Consider the following 25704-nt stretch of genomic DNA (forward strand, 5'->3'; position numbering starts at 1 on the left):
GACGGAATGCAAAAACAAAACGTAGAATATGATGAAATAATGAAATATTTGATTGAAAATTATTTTAATAGCCTTGTAGCATTTTATTGTGTGCTGTATTTAAAATAAAGAAGTAAATACAAAAAATATGTAGAATTAATTTGCATTAATATTTAAAATAAAAATAGCTTTAGTTTTTTTTTTTACGTTTAATAAACTGTTTACAATTTCCGAATACTTCACCAGAGCAAGATCTCTGCTCTAGTGGTGGCCAATCTCCAATGTATCGGGCAGATGGCCATCCGACAATGATCTTCCTTGCCCTATTATGACAGAACCGCCCTGCAGGCGGTCGTAAAGTGCTCTTTTCCTCTGCTGCTTGTACTGTGGCCGCAATACAAGCTGCAGTAGAAAAAGGCACTTTGTGCACATCCATGCACGTTGTGCCAGGCACCACAGGGTGCCATGCACACAGAGTGAGTGAATGGATGTGTGTGGGGGGAGCTCTACATGTGCCCCCAGGGCCACTTAACTGGGGCCTAAGAGGGACGGGGGCCCTGCTTGAGGCCTCCAAAGTCCCTTTCTGTCTGGCTTTTCATGGTGGTGAGACCGTCATGAACAATCAGTCGGGCAGGATATCCTAATCCCTACGGCGGTGCCTGCAGAGGCACCGCCTCCATTGTAGGCTTAGGGATCCGACCACCGTCTCAACGGGATCTTTAATCCTGTCAGAGTCGGCGGTCCTACCCCGACCTACGCGGTCCAACAGGCTGCATTGGGATGCAGCGGTCAGACCAATGACCTGTGGCGGTCCGCCCGCTATCATTATGAGGACTTAAATATTTAATTAATTTAAATATATGAAATTGCAATTCATTTTTTAAGATTTGTTAAAAAATCCCACCCAAAAAAAATATTTTCTTTTACGTACTATTTATTACAAACTAGCTTACCCGTCGCGCGTTGCTGCGATCTCAGAAGAAAGGAAATTTAAGGAAACTTGTTATGATCACATTCAATTTCCATTGTGTCATTTTTATTGAAACTTATTCATTTTAATATGGAAAACATTTTATAGTGTTGTTTTAATTCTGTTTATTTATTCGAGTGCTTGTGGATACACGGTATTTTTTGTTTTTCCGTCTGGTGCGTACACTAATAAATCAGAAGGTTTTCCGACGTGTGAGCTGGCCACATACAATTATTTATGTGAGAAGCACGGATTCTCCAAATCTAGTCCACACACTTGCAGCGATTGTCCTTGTGCTTTGTTGATGGTCTTTGCAAAAGCGAGTCGCACCGGAAACTGTAAACGTTCAGTATTGGAAAGATTATATGAGGGCCCTGGGGGGGCGGGGCCGATATTTAACAAATTGTTTTATTTTTTTTTTTTTTTGCCAGAAACCTTCGCGGGAGTGTACTAAACAAGTTTAACAATTTCTTTTAATTATTATTATAATTTTTTGTTTTTGCCAGAAACCTTCGCGGGAGTGTACTCAACAACTTCCCAAAGTTTCATGCCGATCGGATGAATGGTGTAGGAATGCATAAAGGACAAACAGACAGACATACTTTCTTTTTTATATATGGATTACAAAATGTTATATATAGAATTAGTTTAAAATAATGTTATTATTGATTTCGAAAAGGAAAGTTTCACTTTTAAATGTACAAAGGTATTAAAATAGTTGAGCAAAAAATATCTATTGTTATTTATAAATAACTTTTTATCATTAAATTTATATATAAAATTCATACAAAATTTAAATAAATTAGCTTATTTTCCCATTATTTGCTATGGTTTTTTACTTTAAGTCCCTGCCTCCATTATTTATATTGGAAAGATGTGGCAGTATCAGTCGTAGGCCATGTGTGGTGCTGGAATTACTCCTAGGTTCATTTTGTCCGTAGTACCTTTTCACTTATAAATTTGGCTCCACCCCCTGTTTATTTACACTCGGAAATGATGAATAGCCAGAAGTAGTACATTTACTACAAAATCACAGGTGTAGATTTGCTTTTGTGCAAGTTTACCTGGTTGTTTCTAGACAAAGGGCCTGATTTAGAATACGGCCGTCAGTCATGGAAGCCAAGACATAATGTCCGCCACCCTGATTAACTACCACTTGCCAAATGTAGAGATCTCTAATGGTGCCAAAGGTTTGGTGAACGTCCTTTCAAAGTGTGAGTTTGTATTTGAAAAACAAATAATTAATGGCCTCCGCAACCAGGGAGTTTTTCCCTGCGTTGGGGAGCTTTTATTTGTATTTTCTGTTCATCAATTTGTTTGACCGATTTGTGACAACAGGAGAAAGCATGCATGTTAGATGAAACGAGACTGGACAGCACATTCATCCAGTATAACACAAAGGTCTCTATGTATATCAGGAGGAAGCACATTTTAATTCAAGTAGAACTCGGAAACGTGAGGTCGCTGTGTAAATGTACCTTCGTAAATGAAAAATACAAAACATTTTCTCCAGCACACAATCTTTTCCTGAGCGCTGGAATGTATTCTACAGTTTTAGGGTAGTAGCCTTCTTCAGGTAAATGTATAAAGCTGACGGAACATTACCACAATAGAACTGTGAGGGCAGTGCTGGGGTGGAAGTGCTACTGTCCCACCGTACCTAGTGATAGAGCGTGAAATGTCGTCATGTTTCGGACCTTGGTAGCCCTAATGGGTCTGTGAGCCTTTTTCAAGACCAGATCGAGGATGGTTGTTGTCAGGAATAGCCTGTGACTGGTAAGTACGTTACTCACCAATCTTCATAGAGCTCGTTCGCTCGTCTTCGTTTCAGAGTGACAGTTGCTGATTTAGTCTCTTTTACAGGAGAACAATTTGGCTGCTGTGGGGTCGCAAAGGAATCTTGCTCTTGTTGAGCTCCTGATCACACTTGTGCTGACTCTGTCCTTATCTGTCCTTATCGCTCCGAAACATGACAACCTTTCGCTGCCAATCTTTTATTCTTGCCACATCCTTAGTAATTAAAGTTCCAAACTGAGGACAGGAGGCATTGTTAACCCACACTTAGGGGCCGATTCCGATCCGGTAAAAAGCGCTCTGAATAGCCTTTCGGAGCGTTTTTCCCGTACGGATCGTACCCTGCAACGTCCCCTGTGCGTACGACGAAGTACGATTCGTACCAAGAGCTGGACTCCATACGAATCGTACAGAGACCGTACGACTCTAATCTCCGTACGAGTCTCACTCGGAACCCGCTGTATGCAACATCTGTATGGTTCGCGGCTGGCTTATACGACCCAGCAAGTACGATACGTGTCGGGTATGCACCGTACGACCCTTTTTCTACGGGAGCTGAAAACAGCCTTAAAAGCAGAGTCATGACGAAACAGGTATAGAAAGCCCCCCCCCTCCACCCCCCGGGTATGGCGTGTACCCCCCATGATCTGAGGGGTACGGCGCGTACCCCTCCGATCATGGGGGGTATACGGCGTGTACCCCATGTTCGCTGGGTGTACGGCGCGTACCCCCCATGATCACAGGGTTACGGCCGTAACCCTGCGATCATGGGGGGGTACGCGCCGTACGGTGTGTATGTGATTGTGCGCTTTTCCGTACGAATCGCCCTTACCTGACGTGGACCTTACGACTCGCGTCCTGATACCCCGGTCCGGATCGTACTCGTCGGGTCGTACGGAGTGTGTACGAGTCATACGGAGACGGCTCCGGATGCGAATCGTACGGACGGTAATTTTACCGGATCGGAATCGGTCCCTTAATATATACAGCATACTTCAACTATACCTTTCTACAGCCTCATACCAATAACCATAATATTTAATCCCTCTTCCAGCATGTCTTTATGTGTCATAATTTGTTCTGTATACAAATGTGAATGCCAATAAAAATATATTGGGGAAAAAACTCCCTTTTCTCTTGCAGCTTGACTATTCAGCAACTACTCAGACTTTTTAGACATTTCGTAACATATTTCAAACAGCACACTTTTGGAATAATTTGTAATCTTTAAAAAAAATATGTATTTTCAAACTTAAAAATATCACTACACACAATACATAACACATCTTACAAATGTGTAACTCACCTCTATAATAGTATTGCAGAATATCAAATATCAGAAACGCATGAAAAATGTTCTTTCTCACACAATAAATGTAATGCAGCACTCTCAACAAGGTAAAATCAGTAATGGCAAACTTTCCCTCTCTTTCTGCATAGAAATAAATGTAAGTAAAAGAGAGGGACCCCTTAATGCTATCAAGGGAAATTAGGTACCACTACCAAAGGAAGAAAAAATTCCCTTGGCCCAAATTGTTCAAATACCATAGTCAACAATCCATTAAAATATTTAATCTTATATCCAATATGTAATCATTACATTGTATGAAAAAAGTATTTTTGTTCACGTTCCATTGTACAAAAAAGTTAAAATCACATAAAGTTATACACTTACAACACAAAAAAATCAGTACTCCCTTCCTTAAAAAACATGCAATACATATGAATCACAAAATCATTATTAGACAGTTTGCAATTATTACCAGCATAATGGAGACAAACAGATGTATGACGCAACCCTTGTCAAATACCAATACACATTCAATTGGACTCAGGAACACCACAGTTAATATGTTGATCCAATCGATATTCAACCAGTTTGTGTCAGTCCTTGAATTATGTTCTCGACAGCGTCGACTCGTTTCGATGGGCTCCAAATTATAACACCATCTTTGTCAAGACACAAATTTTCTGTCTCTATTTTTGTTTTCAAAATTTTTCCTTTTCCCTCAATTTAAATGAATTCTAAGTGTTTCTTTTGATTCGTTATTTTGTTCAACACAGAATCCTTTGTTTCTTCCTGAAATTCTGCTATAAACGTATCTTTGTCATGTGTTCTGCTCGCATCCCACGTATGTAAAATTCAGAAGGGTGTGGCCGTTCAAACCGCCCAACTACTAAGATTGATGATGCGTTTTCGTTCGTGTGCTTTAAAATGTGTCCCACGCATTTACATTTTAGTGGGCTTCTGATATTCATTCCGTTTTGCTTCACGGCTTTTTAACTTGTCTCCGTCTTGCAGCTTAGCTGTGGCGGAATGTCCTCGCTCCTCCGAGTGTCGGGTTCAAAGCAATTGCTGTCCCTTCAATTTTTCAAATTGTAAAACTCATTTCAATTGGTTAATCATATTAACCCTTTCTAACTCTCTTCTAAAAGTGCCCCAAACTCGTACTGTAATTTTGTGGAGTAGCGACTCCACCACGATGCCATGGAGCCCCAAACCCTTGCGAGAGTTAAAAAACCTATTTCCAATAATACTACTTATAATTTTGAACAACACACTTCTAAACATACTACTGATTTAGAAAAACTAACTTTAATAGCTTATCACTTGTATTTAAATCTGCATTTCATATTGTAATACCACAATACCACATCACATGATGTAATATGTGATGTCATCAGCTTTGCATTGCGGGGGCGCGAGTTATAGTTCGCTGAACTAACTATAACAGTGGAATTTCTATGGTTTGTAAGAGTGAAATATCCAACTAACTATAACGTCCCTGAAATCTATGTTTGTTTCAGTGAATATATATATATATATATATATATATATATATATATACCTTCCATGTACTCGTGTATTTTTATATTTATGACTTTTTTTCTAATTCACCATGTCCAATGCCCTACCCTATATCTCACCCTATACTGCTCTCAATATATCCTCTACCTCAACTCTCTGACTCATCTCAAACCACTTTGTTCTACTCTTTCCAATGCACTTCCCTATTTCTTACCCTATATCTCTGTCAATACATCATCTACCTCCACTCTCTCATTCATCCCAAACCCCATACCACTACTATGATCCCCAAAAATAACCCTTTTGAGACTCTTCCCTACTCCAAGCCTCCTTGCATCATCTCATACCTCTTTTTACTATTCCGATCCCCAAAACAAGCCTTTTTAAACCCTCCCTCTGACTCCTTCTCCTCCACCTCCCTTTTACTCATCCCAAGCCGCCTCTTACTGCTATGAGCTCCCCAAAAATGTTTTTTTAATCCTTCACTTCTAGCCCTCCACTATCCTTTTCAACACAAATAACAGACTGACATGTTCACCACCCAAATTAATTTAGTATTTTACTATACTAATTCACCACTAACACTGTATGGGTTCCAGAGTGGCGTGCTACTCGCGAAAAATAAAATAGTTCAACCCCCCCCATTAGGGGTAGCACTCACTTTATAAATGCAAACCTTTTTTCCCTTCTCTATCCCTCCATTAACCTTCTCAATCCAAATAACTGACTAACATATCCACCACTAAAATTACTTTCATGTTTCATTATACTAATTCACCACTAATCCTTTATGGGTACCGGAGTAGCGTGCTACTCACCGAAAAAGCGCTTCAACACCTCATCAGGGGTAGCAAGTGCAATATAAATTTGATTTACAATACAATAAAGTCAGTGGGTAATAGAAGAGAAAGATGAGTTGTGACTGATTAATAAAACGTAATGTAGTGTTCTTAAGAGGTGAGTCTTCAACACTTTCCTAAACTGAAACAGTGTTGGGTTGGTCCTGATGGATACGAGGATACTGATCCAGATCCGGGTGCACAGGTGAAAAGGGCCTGCTGTATTGTTTTTTCACTTTCTTACCCTTCTTAGTCTGCACTCAGATGGTGTCCTGGTTGAGTTGTGCAGAGGACCACCAGAAATGATGAGCTTGTCTGCAAGTAAGATGCCTTTGTAGATAATGCGACTAGTTTTGAAGACGGTGAAGATCGGCAATGGGAGAAAATCTGGATGAGTTGTTGTGATCGTATTTCTCCAGGATGAGATGTGCTGTGGCGTGTAGGACGCCCCTAATGGGTGTTGTGTGGAGTCTGGGAGGCTGTGGAGTGAGGCATTACCACCACCCACATGCAAATGTACAAGGGCTTGAACAGCACTTTTGAAGTCACTTTCTGGAAGAAATGGTTTCACTTTCTTTAGACAAAAGAGCTGGTACCAGGCCGCCGATGTTGTGTTTTTTTGGCGATCTGTTTCTTGAAGGTGAAGTTGGCATCAAATGTGAATCTAAGTGACTTGGCATTGGGGAGCGTTGGGGTTCGAAGCCATCAAGATGCATGTGATTGGGTCAGGTTTGTTCTGTTTCTTGTTAGCGCTCTTAGCAAGGAACAGGAGTTCTGTCATGGTTGGATTGAGCTTCAGGAAGGCGCTGAAGGTCCAGGTCGGCATGATACACAGACAGTGTTTGAGATTTTGGATGTCTGAAGCAGAAGAGACTTTCAAGCAGAGCTGAGAGTCATCGCCATGTTAGTGAATCTTGATGTTGTTTTCTGTGAGTAGAGCCTCAAGGGGTTCCATGTAGAGGGTTAAGATGAGAGGGGGCAGTAAGGAACTCTGGAGGACTCCACAGGTGATGGGATCTTCAGGTGGACAAACTGGTGTCGACTGTAAATTTAGTAAGTGATCCAGTGAAGGAAATTGTGGGTGAATCCCAGGTGTACACAAGAGTGGGATGGTCAACTGGGTCAGAGGCGACTGAGAGGGCCAACAATATCAGGAGGCAGGGGTCATCTTCATCTGTGGGCCAGAGGTTGTAATGTAGAGGTATCTGAAGCCAGACTGGCAGTCTTGCAAGGAGATGGTTAGCAATGAGGCTAGTAATGCAGCTAGAACTGTCACCAAGAAAACACAACTACTTTTGCCATGTGTAGTCTCTCAGCACCTGTCTCTTGCACAGAACAATGAGGGTAATCCTGTTGAATTCCGTACGTTAGTCATTGTCCAGTTTATGCTGCGTTCCTTTGCTTTGATGGTGCAAAGATACTTTTATTTTCCAGGCCACATCCAGTTGTGGCTCTCATTTGGACGGCAAGCGCTGTTATTTATCTGCTTTTGCATGGTTTCACTTTTTGTATGTTTTTTGAGTTATCCATGTTACTGTAGTGTGGGCATGTTAACAAGGAGGGATGGGAATTTGTTTGGAAAAATTGTTGTTTTTAGATGTAATTTTGTATTTGTTGAAGTACTGTTTTATTGTAGATTTATGTTGGCCGTATTTGTTAACGTGTTTACATTTGCAGCCTGAGTTAGGTGGTGATGTCTTGATTACTGCTTTGTTTGGGTTTGTTGAACATGACATTCCTATTGTGATGCATTTGATAAATTGTGTTGGTGCTTCGAGCCACTAATGTTCTAGATGATATTTTATTGGGTTCTTGTCGAGATCAGTGCAAGGTTTGAAGAGGGGAAAGAACCTACTTTGTTTAGCCAAATGTCTTCTTTTCAGGGAAAACTAAACAAATTCAGGAGAAATAGGCATAATATTGTTTTTTGTTAGGAGGGTATGGTGCTTGCTGTGCACAGCCTCACAATCCTATGCCGATCATTGCATCTCCTCTCATTCAGTTCTCCTGGTTGTGGAGGCGAGTTGATGGGCCTACAAGTCGATTACTGGATCACTCAAGGTCTAGAGAAGAAGAAGGATGGAGAGAAGAGGGAAGCAGGAATGAAGAATACCCTGAAGAGTAACTTCCGCTCACTGCAGGTCAGCCGCATCCCGAGCAGTGGAGAGCAGAATGCCCCGTCCACCATGGCCATGACCGTGGTCACCAAGGAGAAGAATAAGAAAGGTAAGAGGTAGCGGCTGAGTGGTGAAGCATGGGAGGTCTTTGCGGATGGATTTGTATGACTGTAGTGCACAGCACTCTTGCTTCTTCACAGTTACATTCTTTGACTTCAGTTAGGTGTCAATCTACAACGGTTCCGGCGGCAGGGTAGGTCTGTGGCACTACGCATTTGAGAATGCTGGACCCAATTGGACTCCATTTTCCCACCGGCAACTGTTGCAAGCACATACTTGACAACAGTTTAGGTCATCAACTAGACATAGTGGTATGTAGATTTTTCACTTATCCACTTAGTGTAGATAGTAAATTCATTGATCCTGAGGAAGTGCCCAGATGTTTACGACATACAAGGCATGAAACATGTTGATCACTCGAGAGCAGGGTATACACAGCTAGATACATTATTCCTAGTCTCATTACCCCTCTCGCCCCCCTTTTTTTATCAGGCAGTTTACCTTTATAATAAATGGATTGTTAGGACTTACTGACCTATTTTAGATTCACTCCACCTTCGTTCACATCTACACACTAGGCCCCTCACCCCCACTGCACCTATCGGCAGGAACAAAAGATCCCTGACAAAGAGCCCCGGTTCGGGTGCCCGTGAGGTATTGCAGCGCCGAACTGACGAGGGGCAGGCTCATATGATGAAGCATGACACCTAGCTTACTGGGTGTGTCAGAGCCCTAGTTCGGATAAGGGGAATTCCCTCCCCTTCCCTTTGCACCACCAGTGGGGTTACTTCTACCCCAACACACTCGACAGTATCTCTTCTTCTCTTCCTTATGACCCTAAGAACTTTGTACCATTCCTTGTAGACAATCTACAACAAACAACATCTTGGGTATTCTGTTTTTGATTTAGCAGACAAAACCACCCACGGTTCCTAGGAAGAAATTGTGCAGTGGCATCCAAATGCAAACGTGGTCTCCAGCTTCTGAGTCCCAAATCTGTTGTGAAAATATTCTTTGGGGCTCTATGAGTAATGGACATAAACCTGATGATCCAAAGAAGCTTTCACAACAGCACCCAGGTCTTGGCTCTGATCTTGACAGTTGACATATGCCTCCCAGTGGATTGTAAGCTCTTTTCGGGATACTTGGTCAGATGCACGGCACATCACTTCCCAGTGCTAAATGTGACACACTCAGCATGTACATATCTCACATACTGTCCCCCACCAGTCTCATCCCTCACATACTTTCCTGCACCAGTCTCATCCCTCACATACCGTTCTCCACCAGTCGCAGTCCACACATACTGTCCTCCACCAGTCTCATCCCTCACATACTGTCCTCCACCAGTCTCATCCCTCACATACCGTTCTCCACCAGTCTCAGTCCACACATACTGTCCTCCACCAGTCTCATCCCTCACATACTGTCCTCCACCAGTCTCATCACTCACATACTGTCCTCCACCAGTCTCATCCATCACAGAGTAACATCCAGTCAGTCTCATCCCTCATTTACTGTCGTCCACCAGTCTCATCCCTCACATACTGTCCTCCACCAGTCTCATTCCTCACATACTGTCCTCCACCAGTCTCATTCCTCACATACTGTCCTCCACCTGTCTCATCACTCACATACTGTCCTCCACCAGTCTCATTCCTCACATACTGTCCTCCACCAGTCTCATTCCTCACATACTGTCCTCCACCAGTCTCATCCCTCACATACTGTCCTCCACCTGTCTCATCACTCACATACTGTCCTCCACCAGTCTCATTCCTCACATACTGTCCTCCACCAGTCTCATTCCTCACATACTGTCCTCCACCAGTCTCATCCCTCACATACTGTCCTCCACCAGCCTCATCACTCACATGCTGTCCTCCACCAGTCTCATCACTCACATGCTGTCCTCCACCAGTCTCATCACTCGCATGCTGTCCTCCACCAGTCTCATCACTCACATGCTGTCCTCCACCAGTCTCATCACTCACATACTGTTCTCCACCAGTCTCAGTCCACACATAGTGTCCTCCACCACTCTCATCACTCACATGCTGTCCTCCATTAGTCTCTTCCTTCACATACTGTCCACCAGTCTCGTCCCTCACATACTGTCCTCCACCAGTCTCATCACCCACATGCTGTCCTCCACCAGTCTCATCACTCACATACTGTCCTCCACCAGTCTAATTCCTCACACACTGTCCTCCACCAGTCTCACCCCTCACATACTGTCCTCCACCAGTCTCATCCCTCACAGAGTAACATCCAGTCAGTCTCATCCCTCACTTACTGTCCTCCACCAGTCTCATCCCTCACATACTGTCCTCCACCTGTCTCATCACTCACATACTGTCCTCCACCAGTCTCATTCCTCACATACTGTCCTCCACCAGTCTCATTCCTCACATACTGTCCTCCACCAGTCTCATCCCTCACATGCTGTCCTCCACCAGTCTCATCACTCACATACTGTCCTCCAGTCAGTCTCATCACTCACATGCTGTCCTCCACCAGTCTCATCACTCACATACTGTTCTCCACCAGTCTCAGTCCACACATACTGTCCTCCACCAGTCTCATCACTCACATGCTGTCCTCCATTAGTCTCTTCCTTCACATACTGTCCTCCACCAGTCTCATCACTCACATGCTGTACTCCATTAGTCTCTTCCTTCACATACTGTCCTCCACCAGTCTCGTCCCTCACATACTGTCCTCCACCAGTCTCATCACTCACATGCTGTCCTCCACCAGTCTCATCACTCACATGCTGTCCTCCATTAGTCTCTTACTTCACATACTGTCCTCCACCAGTCTAATTCCTCACACACTGTCCTCCACCAGTCTCACCCCTCACATACTGTCCTCCACCAGTCTCATCCCTCACAGAGTAACATCCAGTCAGTCTCATCCCTCACTTACTGTCCTCCACCAGTCTCATCCCTCACATACTGTCCTCCACCTGTCTCATCACTCACATACTGTCCTCCACCAGTCTCATTCCTCACATACTGTCCTCCACCAGTCTCATTCCTCACATGTTGTCCTCCACCAGTCTCATCCCTCACATGCTGTCCTCCACCAGTCTCATCACTCACATACTGTCCTCCAGTCAGTCTCATCACTCACATGCTGTCCTCCACCAGTCTCATCACTCACATGCTGTCCTCCACCAGTCTCATCACTCACATACTGTTCTCCACCAGTCTCAGTCCACACATACTGTCCTCCACCAGTCTCATCACTCACATGCTGTCCTCCATTAGTCTCTTCCTTCACATACTGTCCTCCACCAGTCTCGTCCCTCACATACTGTCCTCCACCAGTCTCATCACTCACATGCTGTCCTCCACCAGTCTCATCACTCACATGCTGTCCTCCACCAGTCTCATCACTCACATGCTGTCCTCCATTAGTCTCTTACTTCACTTACTGTCCTCCACCAATCTAATTCCTCACACACTGTCCTCCACCAGTCTCACCCCTCACATACTGTCCTCCACCAGTCTCATTCCTCACAGAGTAACATCCAGTCAGTCTCATCCCTCACTTACTGTCCTCCACCAGTCTCATCCCTCACATACTGTCCTCCACCTGTCTCATCACTCACATACTGTCCTCCACCAGTCTCATTCCTCACATACTGTCCTCCACCAGTCTCATTCCTCACATACTGTCCTCCACCAGTCTCATCCCTCACATGCTGTCCTCCACCAGTCTCATCCCTCACATGCTGTCCTCCACCAGTCTCATCACTCACATGCTGTCCTCCACCAGTCTCATCACTCACATGCTGTCCTCCACCAGTCTCATCACTCACATACTGTTCTCCACCAGTCTCAGTCCACACATACTGTCCTCCACCAGTCTCATCACTCACATGCTGTCCTCCATTAGTCTCTTCCCTCACATACTGTCCTCCACCAGTCTCATCACTCACATGCTGTCCTCCACCAGTCTCATCACTCACATGCTGTCCTCCACCAGTGTCATCACTCGCATGCTGTCCTCCACCAGTCTAATTCCTCACACACTGTCCTCCACCAGTCTCATCACTCACATACTGTTCACCACCAGTCTCAGTCCACACATACTGTCCTCCACCAGTCTCATCACTCACATGCTGTCCTCCATTAGTCTCTTCCTTCACGTACTGTCCTCCACCAGTCTCGTCCCTCACATACTGTCCTCCACCCATCTCATCACTCACATGTTGTCCTCCACCAGTCTCATCACTCACATGCTGTCCTCCATTAGTCTCTTCCTTCACGTACTGTCCTCCACCAGTCTCGTCCCTCACATACTGTCCTCCACCCATCTCATCACTCACATGTTGTCCTCCACCAGTCTCATCACTCACATGCTGTCCTCCACCAGTCTTATCACTCACATGCTGTCCTCCACCAGTCTAATTCCTCACACACTGTCCTCCACCAGTCTCATCACTCACATACTGTTCACCACCAGTCTCCGTCCACACATACTGTCCTCCACCAGTCTCATCACTCACATGCTGTCCTCCATTAGTCTCTTCCTTCACGTACTGTCCTCCACCAGTCTCGTCCCTCACATACTGTCCTCCACCAGTCTCATCACTCACATGCTGTTCTCCATTAGTCTCTTCCCTCACATACTGTCCTCCACCAGTCTCATCACTCACATGCTGTCCTCCACCAGTCTCATCACTCACATGCTGTCCTCCACCAGTCTCATCACTCACATGCTGTCCTCCACCAGTGTCATCACTCGTATGCTGTCCTCCACCAGTCTAATTCCTCACACACTGTCCTCCACCAGTCTCATCACTCACATACTGTTCACCACCAGTCTCAGTCCACACATACTGTCCTCCACCAGTCTCATCACTCATATGCTGTCTTCCATTAGTCTCTTCCTTCACGTACTGTCCTCCACCAGTCTCGTCCCTCATATACTGTCCTCCACCAGTCTCATCACTCACATGTTGTCCTCCACCAGTCTCATCACTCACATGCTGCCCTCCACCAGTCTCATCACTCACATGCTGTCCTCCATTAGTCTCTTACTTCACATACTGTCCTCCACCAGTCTAATTCCTCACACACTGTCCTCCACCAGTCTCGTCCCTCACATACTGTCCTCCACCAGTCTCATCACTCACATGTTGTCCTCCACCAGTCTCATCACTCACATGCTGTCCTCCACCAGTCTCATCACTCACATGCTGTCCTCCATTAGTCTCTTACTTCACATACTGTCCTCCACCAGTCTAATTCCTCACACACTGTCCTCCACCAGTCTCACCCCTCACAAACTGTCCTCCACCAGTCTCATCACTCGCATACTGTCCTCCACCAGTCTCATCACTCACATACTGTCTTCCACCAGTCTCATCCCTCACATACTGACCTCCACAGTCTCATCTCCCACATATTGCCCTCCACCAGTCTCATCCCTCACATAATGTCTGCTACCAGTCAAGTACAAGTATATATGTGGGTGTACGGGTGTCTCTACATCTTGGCACTCTTCAACCGCCAGTGCCCCATAGAGAGGCTGGTGAACCAACCATGATAACATGTAACCTTGTTCTCCCTTGTGAGCAGTGATGTTCTTGAGTAAGAAGCAAAAGGAAAAAGAGCTGGAATCCAAGAGTCAAATCATCGACGGCATCAGTCGGCTCATCTGTACGGCCAAGAACCAGAACACTATGTTGCGTGGTGAGTACTGAGGAAGAAATGAGAAGTGCCGTACTTTATGGGTGACTGAAACACCTTGGTGCACAGTGAGTGGTGGGGGGCAGCCAGGGCAGAAAGGAGCTCTTGGATAGGGGACACATACCATGTTGCACCTTGCGTAGTAGGGAAGAAACCTTAGAAACAGTCACGATGCTGCGAGGAGTAAAACTGTACGTTGTGTGATGATTGTGATTGGAAAATACATGACTTAAGGAACAGGGGAGAGGGGATGAAAGCCATGCTGTGAGGCTAGCACAAGGGTAGGATGTAAGGCAAAGTGATCATTGCATAAGTAAAACATCTGTATGAAGTTGGTAACCAAAGGTATTCTACTGTGGAAGGAGTAAAAGGATCCTACTGGAAGTAGAGAAACATTAATGAGGGGTCTGTCTGAAGAGATAGAGTGGGATAAAGTACAGGGTGAAGATGAAGAAGGGTTGGTAATGTGCGAGGTGAGTAGGAAGTCATAACCCTGAGGTGCTGTACTGATACAGACGTGAAGAAGGTGTAGTACCCTCCTGCCATAAAGATAGACATGTGGTGAAGAGGCCAAAAGATGGGCCAGTAGATTCAAAGTATTAAGCTTGCTGCTGTACAAGTGGCAATCAGTTATTCATTTAGAAAGTAGATCAGAGATTTGTAAAGGAGAAATCACACAGAGCAAAAGCAAGTCTTGTAAGTTTAAGATCTCCTCACACGGAGCGGAGCCGTAGCAAGTCTTATAAGTTCAAGATCTCACACGAAGCAGGAGAAAGTCTTGTACGTTCAAGATCTCACATGTAGCAGAGCCGGAGCAAGTCTTGTAAGTTTCAGATCTCCTCACACGGAGCAGGAGCAAGTCTTGTAAGTTCAAGATCTCACACGGAGCAGAGCCGGAGCAAGTCTTGTAAGTTTAAGATTTCCTCACACAGAGCAAAGCCAGAGAAAGTCTTGTAAGTTCAAGATCTCACACGGAGCAGAGCAGGAGCAAGTCTTATAAGTTCAAGATCTGCTCACACGGAGCAGGGCCGGAGCAAGTCTTGTAAGTTCAAGATCTCACACGAAGGAGGAGCAAGCCTTGTAAGTTTAATATCTCCTCACAATGAGCAGAGCAGGAGCAAGTCTTGTAAGTTCAAGATCTCACACGGAGCAGAGCAGGAACAAGTCTTGTTAGTTCAAGATTTCCTCACAAGGCGAAGAGCAGGAGCAAGTCTTGTAAGTTCAAGATCTCCTCACACAGAGCAAAGCCGGAGCAAGTCTTATAAGTTCAAGATCTCACACGGAGCAGAGCAGGAGCAAGTCTTGTAAGTTCAAGATCTCGCACGGAGCGGAGCCGGAGCAAGTCTTATAAGTTCAAGATCTCACACGGAGCGGAGCCGGAACAATTCTTATAAGTTCAAGATCTCACACGAAGCAGGAGCAAGTCTTGTAAGTTCAAGATCTCCTCACACGGAGCGGAGCCGGAGCAAGTCTTATAAGTTCAAGATCTCACGCGGAGCAGAGCCGGAGAAAGTCTTATGAGTTCAAGATCTCACACGAAGCAGGAGCAAGTCTTGTAAGTTCAAGATCTCCTCACACGGAGCAGAGCAAGAGCAAGTCTTGTAAGTTCAAGACCTCACGCGGAGCAGGAGCAAGTCTTGTAAGTTCAAGATCTCCTCACACGGAGCAGAGCAGGAGCAAGTCTTGTAAGTTCAAGATCTCACACGGAGCGGAGCCGGAGAAAGTCTTATGAGTTCAAGATCTCACACAAAGCAGGAGCAAGTCTTGTAAGTTCAAGATCTCCTCACACGGAGCGGAGCCGGAGCAAGTCTTATAAGTTCAAGATCTCACGCGGAGCAGGAGCAAGTCTTGTAAGTTCAAGTTCTCCTCATACGGAGCAGAGAAGGAGCAAGTCTTATAAGTTCAAGATCTCACGTGGAGCCGGAGCAAGTCTTATAAGTTCAAGACCTCACACGGAGCCGGAGCAAGTCTTATAAGTTCAAGATCTCACACGAAGCAGGAGCAAGTCTTATAAGTTCAAGATCTCTTCACACGAAGCAGAGTCGGAGCAAGTCTTGTAAGTTCAAGACCTCACACGGAGCAGAGCCGGAGCAAGTCTTATAAGTTCAAGATCTCACGCGGAGCAGGAGCAAGTTTAGTAAGTTCAAGATCTCACACGGAGCAGAGCAGGAGCAAGTCTTGTAAGTTCAAGATCTTACACGGAGCAGAGCAGGAGCAAGTCTTGTAAGTTCAAGATCTCACACGGAGAAGAGCAGGAGCAAGTCTTGTAAGTTCAAGATCTTACACGGAGCAGAGCAGGAGCAAGTCTTGTAAGTTCAAGATCTCACACGGAGCGGAGCCGGAGAAAGTCTTATAAGTTCAAGATCTCACACGAAGCAGGAGCAAGTCTCGTAAGTTCAAGATCTCCTCACACGGAGCAGAGCCAGAGCAAGTCTTATAAGTTCAAGATCTCACACGGAGCGGAGCAAGTCTTTTAAGTTCAAGATCTCCTCATACGGAGCAGAGAAGGAGCAAGTCTTGTAAGTTCAAGATCTCCTCACACGGCACAGAGCAGAAGCAAGTCTTGTAGGTTCAAGATCTCACACGGAGCAGGAGCAAGTCTTGTAAGTTCAAGATCTTCTCACACGGAGCGGAGCCGGAGCAAGTCTTGTAAGTTCAAGATCTCACACGGAGCAGGAGCAAGTCTTGTAAGTTCAAGATCTCCTCACGTGGAGCAGAGCAGGAGCAAGTCTTGTAAGTACAAGAGCTTCTCACACGGAGCGGAGCCGTAGCAAGTCTTGTAAGTTCAAGATCTCACACGGAGCAGGAGCAAGTCTTGTAAGTTCAAGATCTCCTCACATGGAGCAGAGCAGGAGCAAGTCTTGTAAGTTCAAGATCTCACACGGAGCCGGAGCAAGTCTTGTAAGTTCAAGATCTCACACGGAGCAGGAGCAAGTCTTGAAAGTTCAAGATCTCTTCACATGGAGCAGAGCAGGAGCAAGTCATGTACGTTTAAGATCTCCTCACATGGAGCGGAGTCTGAGGAAGTCTTGTAAGTTCATGACATCCTCACATGGAGCAGAGCATGAGTAGGTCTTGTAAGTTCAAGTTCTCCTCAGACGGAGCAGGAGCAAGTCTTGTAAGTTCAAGATCTGCTCACACAGAGCAGAGCCGGAGCAAGTCTTATAAGTTCAAGATCTCACGCGGAGCAGGAGCAAGTCTTGTAAGTTCAAGTTCTCCTCATACGGAGCAGAGAAGGAGCAAGTCTTATAAGTTCAAGATCTCACGCGGAGCCGGAGCAAGTCTTATAAGTTCAAGATCTCACACGGAGCCGGAGCAAGTCTTATAAGTTCAAGATCTCACACGAAGCAGCAGCAAGTCCTATAAGTTCAAGATCTCCTCACACGAAGCTGAGTCGGAGCAAGTCTTGTAAGTTCAAGACCTCACACGGAGCGGAGCCGGAGCAAGTCTTATAAGTTCAAGATCTCACACGAAGCAAGAGCAAGTCTTGTAAGTTCAAGATCTCCTCACACGGAGCGGAGCCGGAGCAAGTCTTATAAGTTCAAGATCTCACACGGAGCGGAGCAAGTCTTGTAAGTTCAAGATCTCCTCATACGGAGCAGAGAAGGAGCAAGTCTTGTAAGTTCAAGATCTCCTCACACGGCGCAGAGCAGGATCAAGTTTTGTTAGTTCAAGATCTCACACGGAGAAGGAGCAAGTCTTGTAAGTTCAAGATCTTCTCACGTGGAGCGGAGTCGGAGCAAGTCTTGTAAGTTCAAGATCTCACACGGAGCAGGAGCAAGTCTTGTAAGTTCAAGATCTCCTCACACGGAGCGGAGCCGGAGCAAGTCTTACAAGTTCAAGATCTCACGCGGAGCCGGAGCAAGTCTTATAAGTTCAAGATCTCACACGGAGCCGGAGCAAGTCTTATAAGTTCAAGATCTCACACGAAGCAGGAGCAAGTCTTCTAAGTTCAAGATCTCCTCACACGAAGCAGAGTCGGAGCAAGTCTTGTAAGTTCAAGACCTCACACGGAGCGGAGCCGGAGCAAGTCTTATAAGTTCAAGATCTCACACGGAGCGGAGCAAGTCTTGTAAGTTCAAGATCTCCTCACACGGCGCAGAGCAGGAGCAAGTCTTGTAAGTTCAAGATCTCACACGGAGAAGGAGCAAGTCTTATAAGTTCAAGATCTCACACGGAGCCGGAGCAAGTCTTATAAGTTCAAGATCTCACACGAAGCAGGAGCAAGTCTTATAAGTTCAAGATCTCCTCACACGAAGCAGAGTCGGAGCAAGTCTTGTAAGTTCAAGACCTCACACGGAGCAGAGCCGGAGCAAGTCTTATAAGTTCAAGATCTCACTCGAAGCAAGAGCAAGGCTTGTAAGTTCAAGATCTACTCACACGGAGCGGAGCCGGAGCAAGTCTTATAAGTTCAAGATCTCACACGGAGCGGAGCAAGTCTTGTAAGTTCAAGATCTCCTCATACGGAGCAGAGAAGGAGCAAGTCTTGTAAGTTCAAGATCTCCTCACACGGCGCAGAGCAGGAGCAAGTCTTGTAAGTTCAAGATCTCACACAGAGAAGGAGCAAGTCTTGTAAGTTCAAGATCTTCTCACATGGAGCAGAGCAGGAGCAAGTCTTGTAAGTTCAAGATCTCACACGGAGGGGAGCCGGAGCAAGTCTGATAAGTTCAAGATCTCACGCGGAGCAGGAAGAAGTTTTGTAAGTTCAAGATCTCACACGGAGCAGGAGCAAGTCTTGTAAGTACAAGATCTTCTCACGCGGAGCGGAGCTGGAGCAAGTCTTGTAAGTTCAAGATCTCACACGGAGCAGGAGCAAGTCTTGTAAGTTCAAGTTCTCCTCACATGGAGCAGAGCAGGAGCAAGTCTTGTAAATTCAAGATCTCACACGGAGCGGAGCCGAAACAAGTCTGATAAGTTCAAGATCTCACGCCGAGCGGAGCAGGAGCAAGTCTTGTAAGTTCAAGGTCTCACACGGAGTAGGAGCAAGTCTTGTAAGTTCAAAATTTCACACTGAGCAGAAGCAAGTATTGTTAGTTTAAGATCTCCCTACAAAAGTTTGCGGGATGAAAACTGCGGCCACATTAAATATCAAGAAGTTGACAATAGGGAAGGACAGAACAACTTTCTATTGGTATCTAGTCATAGGAAAATGTCATCACTACTGAGACTTGTCTAAACGTTGTGGCACCGACAGACGGACAGAAACATCCATTCCTTCCTATGAGTGACCGCTGTAAGCTCTGTGATCCAGATTCCAACTGAACAGCCTTTTTGTGTACCTTTGTGTGAAGAAATGTCCTGCTCCAAGGAAGTTTCTTGCTGCATTTCATCTTTCATAGATGCGCTTCATCTGAATAATTGTGAGTGGATTGTGAATCCTCAGTGCAGATACTGACTGGTTAGGCTTTGGGCTCTGCCTCCTGAATCCATGTTTGATTTTTCCACCGTAAACCTAGTACTAACCTTTTACATTATTAAACTGTTTCTTGATAACAGTTGGATGTTTAGCAGACATCCTAAGTCATAAAACTGTGGATTACCCTGCCTTTAAGGTTGCTACAGGGATTGGTGTTTCCTTGAGGACTGCGGGTTTTGTCTGAGAGAAGTATAGACAACTTGCTTTTGAGTCCCTCAGTCTTGTTGATGGCAGAAGAAAGAAGCAGTCTCTATGATCTGCAGTTGCAGACATTTATTTTTACACTCACCATATTGATATAAGTTACAGTGTGCTAGAACCTGCTCTCTACGATTTGATCAGATAGACATAAACACATGTAACCAGGGTGCTGCCTTTCCTGTGTTTGTGCCAAGGGGGAGGTTGGTTGAAATGGTTTTGTTATCATCTGTTGAATCCAACCTTCTTTTGCAAAAGACCAAGCATTCTTCTCTGTATACAACCCCCTGTATACAACCCCCTGTATACTCTGGAGAGACAATTGTGGTGCAGGCAGACTATTACCCCAGGAGTCCCCAGAATCACCAGCCATAAAATGAGCTGGAAAAACAAAGTGGAGGTAGAACAACGAGCAGGCACAAAAACAAGCACGCAGAAAAGGCAAAACAGAGGGCAGATGAACAAGCAGAGAAGGCAAATCAGAGGGTAGAAAAATGAGCAGGAAAGTCAAAACAGAGCAGAAGAGGGCAAAACACAACAGAAAAACTAGCAGAAAAGGCCAAACAAAGAGCAGAAAAATTAGCAGAAAGAGCAAACGGAGCAAGAAGCGAGCAGAGGAGGCGCAAAAGAGGGCAGCAGTTATACAGGCAGCAGATAGCAGACTGCGGGTAAGTTGGTCAGGAGAACTGTTGCCGAGGGAGTTGGTACGAAGAACTGCACTCAATGCAACGATTTCCTTCATTGAGTATTTGCTTGCTTTCCCCTGTGTCGGCGTGGTGTCGGGTTACCCATCACGATGCCCCTCTGTTACCGGGAACAAGGACAAGAGGGCTTGGTACTCAGCTGTAAGAGTGCTCCTGTGATGCAAGCAGCAGAACCTCTTCTCAATGATGCCCTTAACAACAGAAGTCCCTTCGCCTGAAAGCTGCTACGTATAGATGTAGAAAGGGAGGAGGAACTTGCTTTCTTTTTTCCAAACGCAGAATGGCTCCAGTAGCTAGATAGTTTCACAGATGTTCCCAGCACAAGCCTGGCGGCCATTCATCCGCAGTAGGTTCCTGGCATGTAATAATTCTTAGAGTATACAAAGACAGTTTTCCAGTTTGGCATTGCGACACAGCACTTTGCGTAATGTTCACTGGTTTGCTCATCGTCCACTACCCTATATTTGCGTCCCTGTCCATTTTGCCTCATCACCTGCTTCGTATGGTCCAGCTTCTTGGTGCCTCATTTACCACCAGCATATGATACATCTTTGACATCTCCACCTACTCAGTTTCTGGCTCTCAAGCTCCTGTTGTGTCTGTGGCATCCATGGCTTTCTGATGGATACATCTGCCTGTGGATTCCTCACCTTTTGAATTACCCCAGCGCCAGCATTCCACGTAAAATATTTTCTTAGCTCTCTGATGAGGACGTCACAATAGCATGACTCGGCTCGCGACTCCGTATGACGTCACCGGAGCCTTAGAAGACCTCGTTGGTGTGCTAACGTCAGTACCCTTTTGTCCGCGCCATCGACGCTTAACTTTTTTTCTGGGACTCTCCATTTCACATGTGATAACATTGTTTCTATCTTCTTCTTCGTGTTGCAGTGAGAATGGCTACTTCGAAGAAGTCCGTTTTCTAGACATGCAGGGAGTGTGGGGGCCATATGTCCATCATGGACCCCCACGACGACTGTCTCTGGTGTCTTTCTTCGGACCACGACGTCAAAGGGTGTTCCTGCTGTCGGAAGATGAACCCGAAGGCGCTGAAGGAACCTGGGGCAAAACTCTTCATGGCACGGGTGAAAAAAGAGAAGCGGGGTTTCAAGAGATCAAAGTCGTCGACCTTGCATATGTTGAAGTCGAAGAAGCATAAGAAGAGAAGGCATGGCTCACGAAGGAGCGGTTGTTCCAGTCCTGAAGGCCCTACGCCTGCTCGGTCTGTTAGCGTCCTGCATACTGTGGGTCAACCATACACGCTGGCACATGAGGATACTCCAGTGGTGCCTCGGCAGGCAGTGGTATCAGCACAATGGACATCTCTGAGAGAAGGTCAGAATCTCCAGAGACACTGCAGCGGAGCTGTCTTGATGGAGTGTGCAGGGCAACCTGTCTCAAGGAAAGCCACCGGTGGCCACAGTAATCACGGATGCCTCTACCCTAGGGTGGGGTGCTCATCTGGGGGATCTGGAGGTCAAAGGTCTTTGGTCTCCGGAGGAAAGATTGCTTCACATCAACCTTTGGCTCTCAAGGCCTTTCTTCCCTCCCTTCGCAGTCAGTCGATTCGAGTCCTGATGGACAACACTACAGCGATGTGGTACATAAACAAACAGGGAGGTGTAGGGTGGTATCGTCTCTGCAGAGAGGCTCTGTTACTGTCGTCCTGGGCTTAGGGCCATCAGATTTGTGTGTTTGCAAATCATCTGGCCAGGGTGCTAAATATGCATGCGGACAGTCTCAGTCGGCAATACTCGGCCTATCAGGAGTGGCGGCTTCATCCGAGGTAGTCCTTCACACCTTTCAGAAGTGGTGGTTTTCTCGGGTGGACCTGTTTGCCACTCGAGAGAATGCGCACTGCCCATCGTTCTGCAGTCTTCAGTCTCAGATGCAGGGAGCATTGGGGTACGAGTTTCATATGGATTGGAGCTCGCAAATCCTTTATTCATTTCCTCCAATACCCTTGATTCTGAGGAAGATTCGCCAAGACCGGGCCCAGGTCATATTAATTGCTCGTGAATGACCAAGAAGGGTGTGGTAAACAGATCTTCTTCACCTCTCTTCGTACCCTCTGCTCCGTCTCCCTCTCAGGGCAGAGCTCCTCTCGCAGTTGCGGGGGCAGGTTCTACACCCCCACCTCCAGAGCTTGCACCTTCATGCCTGGAGACTGAACGGGGCAACCTGAGTTCTTTCTCCCTTTCCCACCAGATGTGGTGAATGTTATTTTATCATTCAGGAGACACTGCACCAAATCTATTTATTCCATAGGTGGTTCAAGTTTGTTAAATGGTGTGGAGAGAGGTCCATTTTTACTTTGTAGGCTCATTTAGATCATGTGCTTGGCTTTTCACTTTCCTTGGCTCAGCAAGGTTGTGCTGTGGCTATGGTAAAGGGTTACTTGTCAGCCTTATTGGCTTTCATCTGTTTGCCGGACAAGCTGTTTTTGTTTAAGTCCCCCATTGTTATGAGGTTCATTAAGGGCCTCACCAGTAGGTTTCCTCCCATTCCCTTCATTATTCCTCAGTCGGATTTGAATTTAGTACTTACTTTCCTGATGGGTTCTCCGTTTGAGCCTCTTCATAGTTGCCCGTTGAGGCTTCTTACTTTCAAGACGGTCCTTCTGATCACTATTGCCTCAGCCAGGAGGGTAAGTGAGCTTCAGGCTCATAGTTCTAAACCTCAGTTTTTAACCATTCATGCAGAAAAGATGGTTCTCACTCCTTTCCATTTAGGGCAGTCTATAACCTTACGTACATTCTATCCTCCCCCTCACCCGTCCAAGGAAAGGAGAGACTTCCCCATCTGGACCATAGGAGGGCTGTCAGCTTCTACCTGGACAGAACCAGGGACCTAAAACTGGATGACCAGCTGTTTGTGGGCTATGTTGGAAGGATGAAGGGCAAAGGTGTCCACAAACGAACACTTTCCAGGTGGATCAACTTGTGCATCAAGATCTGCTACGCCTTGGCTAAGAAGGAGCGCCTGAAGGTATTAGAGCTCATTCCACCAGAACAAAGTCTTTTTCTGCTTTGGCTAGACATCTGAAAGGCGGCAACTTATCCTCCCTCCCCACCTTTGCAAAGCATTACTGCTTGGATTTGGAGGTTAGAAAAGACAGCCATTTCGCACTCTCTGTGCTGCAAGATTTTTTGGTATAGGAGGGTAGTGACACTCCTCCGGCAGAGGAACAGCTTGGGGATTCAATTCAATAGGTGAGGAATCCACAGGCAGATGTATCCATCAGAAGAACAAGTTACTTGCCTATGGTGAAGCTTTTTCTGGTGGATACAGTATCTGCCTGTGGACTCCTCACTGTCCTACCCGCCTCCCCGTTGTCCACCTGCTTATACCGAAAAACGCTGACTGTTTGACATTGTTATTTTTCATATGTCATTTATATACTATACGATTTGTTGCTAGGAAATGCTTTACTTTTTGGCTTTTTCTTCTTATGAATATATATACTGTATCTATTTGCGTATATATTTTGTATACTGTGTATAGTTGTATTATGTTGTCAGTCCATCCGTTCGCCTCGAGCGCACAGAAAAAATGGATGAACTGACATCAGCACGCCGGCAAGGTCTTCTTAAGGCTCCAGTGACGTCATACGGAGTCGCGAGCGGAGCTGTGCTATTGTGACGTCCTCGTCGACGTGGGAGAGCTAGGAAAGAATTACGTGGTATGCTGCCGCAAGGGTAATTCAAAAGTTGAGGAATCTACAGGCAGATACTGTATTCACCAGAAAAAGAGCTACCGAAGGGAAGTAAGTTGTTCATCTAGTCTTACACTTGACTCGTCGGCTCCATTTTTAATTGCTTCAGTCATCTTTTGCTGAAATTGAAATGGATTACATGATCTAAGGCACCTCCAGCTCCTTCCATGATTTAGATCGCATGCTCCTCACCATCACCTCCACTTAACGAATCAATGTTTGAGGCTTAGGCTGTGACGGGTCCAAGCCTTTCTGTGGTTCAGAACTCAGTTAAAAAGAGAAAGTGTTCAGCAGCTGCTGCTGGTCGCCATCTAGCAGTCATTTGCTTCCTAGTTTTGTATCTGCTTTTTACTGACTTTTTGTACCTGGCTGCATATCTGAATTAGATAGAAGGCTTTTGCCTTGTTTTATGATTCGTCAGTACAGATATTAGCATATGGATATATATTTCTGAGTAAAGTGTGATTACATGTGATAAAAATGGTTAAAGAGGGGGGCGTGGCCAAGATGGCGTCGGAGTAGGACGCTTTCTCGAGCCTCTCCGACGCCGATCCTGCATAGCTGCTAACAGCGGGGTCCCGAGGCGTCCTGCCTGCGCAGTCTGTTCGGCGGAGGCTGCCGAATGCTGGCGGTGTGCTCCGGTGTCATCACCGCTGCGGAGAGTGATCGGCGGGAGCCGCCAGAGGCGATCCGAGCTGCGGCCTGCGAGGCGGCGGCCTCGCGTGAACTGGAGGCCGGAGGAGGCGGAGCAGACCCGAGCCCTGGAGCAGCGCCGGAGCCGGCCTCATCGGCTGTGCGTGTGAGGCGGGGGCGCTGGGCGCGCCGGTGGAGGAGTGATCAGCGCGGCGCCGAGGGGAGCGCTTGGCGGGAAGCGCTGGTGGGTGTCCGCCGCCCGGGGCTGATTGGAGAGCCGGCAGTGAGGCGTGGGGCGGGCCCTGGCCCTCGGAGCGGCTCGGAGCGCTACGGCAGCGGCCCGACGGAGGAAGGAAGGAGCAGGTGAAACCCACTTCTCAGGGGCAGTGAACTGAGTGCCTACCGGCGAGGGAGGGCGAAAGCAGCAGCGAGGTGGCACGGACGGATCTCCGCGTGGGAACGCACGCCACGTTGGGGCCTACGAACATTGGACTTGGGGAGTGTCTGTGGCTGGAGAGACATCGCGTGGACCTGCACGCGCCTGCCTGCCGAGCGGAGGTCCACTCGGCCTGGTGGCCGGACCAGGTAGTGGCGGAGCCTTGGACACCATCGGATCGGTGGCACTGCTGGTGGATACTGTGGAGTGGTCTAGTGCTGCACTTTGCGGTGCCTTCCGGCGGCGGGCCCATCGGCGCGACTGCGCCCCACGGCTGAGAGTGGGCACCTGGGGAGAGTGGAGTGGGCGCTGCCCGCAGGCGCAGATTTTGA

The 25704-nt window shown here is 46.5% G+C and overlaps 1 protein-coding gene across 1 annotated transcript in view; it reads left to right on the forward strand.

Annotated features, from left to right (window-relative positions):
• Window positions 1–25704, forward strand: part of LOC147706698 (phosphofurin acidic cluster sorting protein 2-like) — an 825692-nt gene that overhangs the window by 769800 nt on the left and 30188 nt on the right. Inside the window, exons 22-23 of the mRNA XM_086925834.1 lie at window positions 8394–8617; window positions 14160–14273. Of these exons, the coding sequence (XP_086781960.1) occupies window positions 8394–8617; window positions 14160–14273 (338 nt within the window). The remainder of the gene's footprint in view (window positions 1–8393; window positions 8618–14159; window positions 14274–25704) is intronic.

The sequence above is a fragment of the Lissotriton vulgaris genome, chromosome 6 (assembly GCF_964263255.1).
Source record: "Lissotriton vulgaris chromosome 6, aLisVul1.2, whole genome shotgun sequence".
Lineage (NCBI taxonomy): Eukaryota > Metazoa > Chordata > Amphibia > Caudata > Salamandridae > Lissotriton > Lissotriton vulgaris.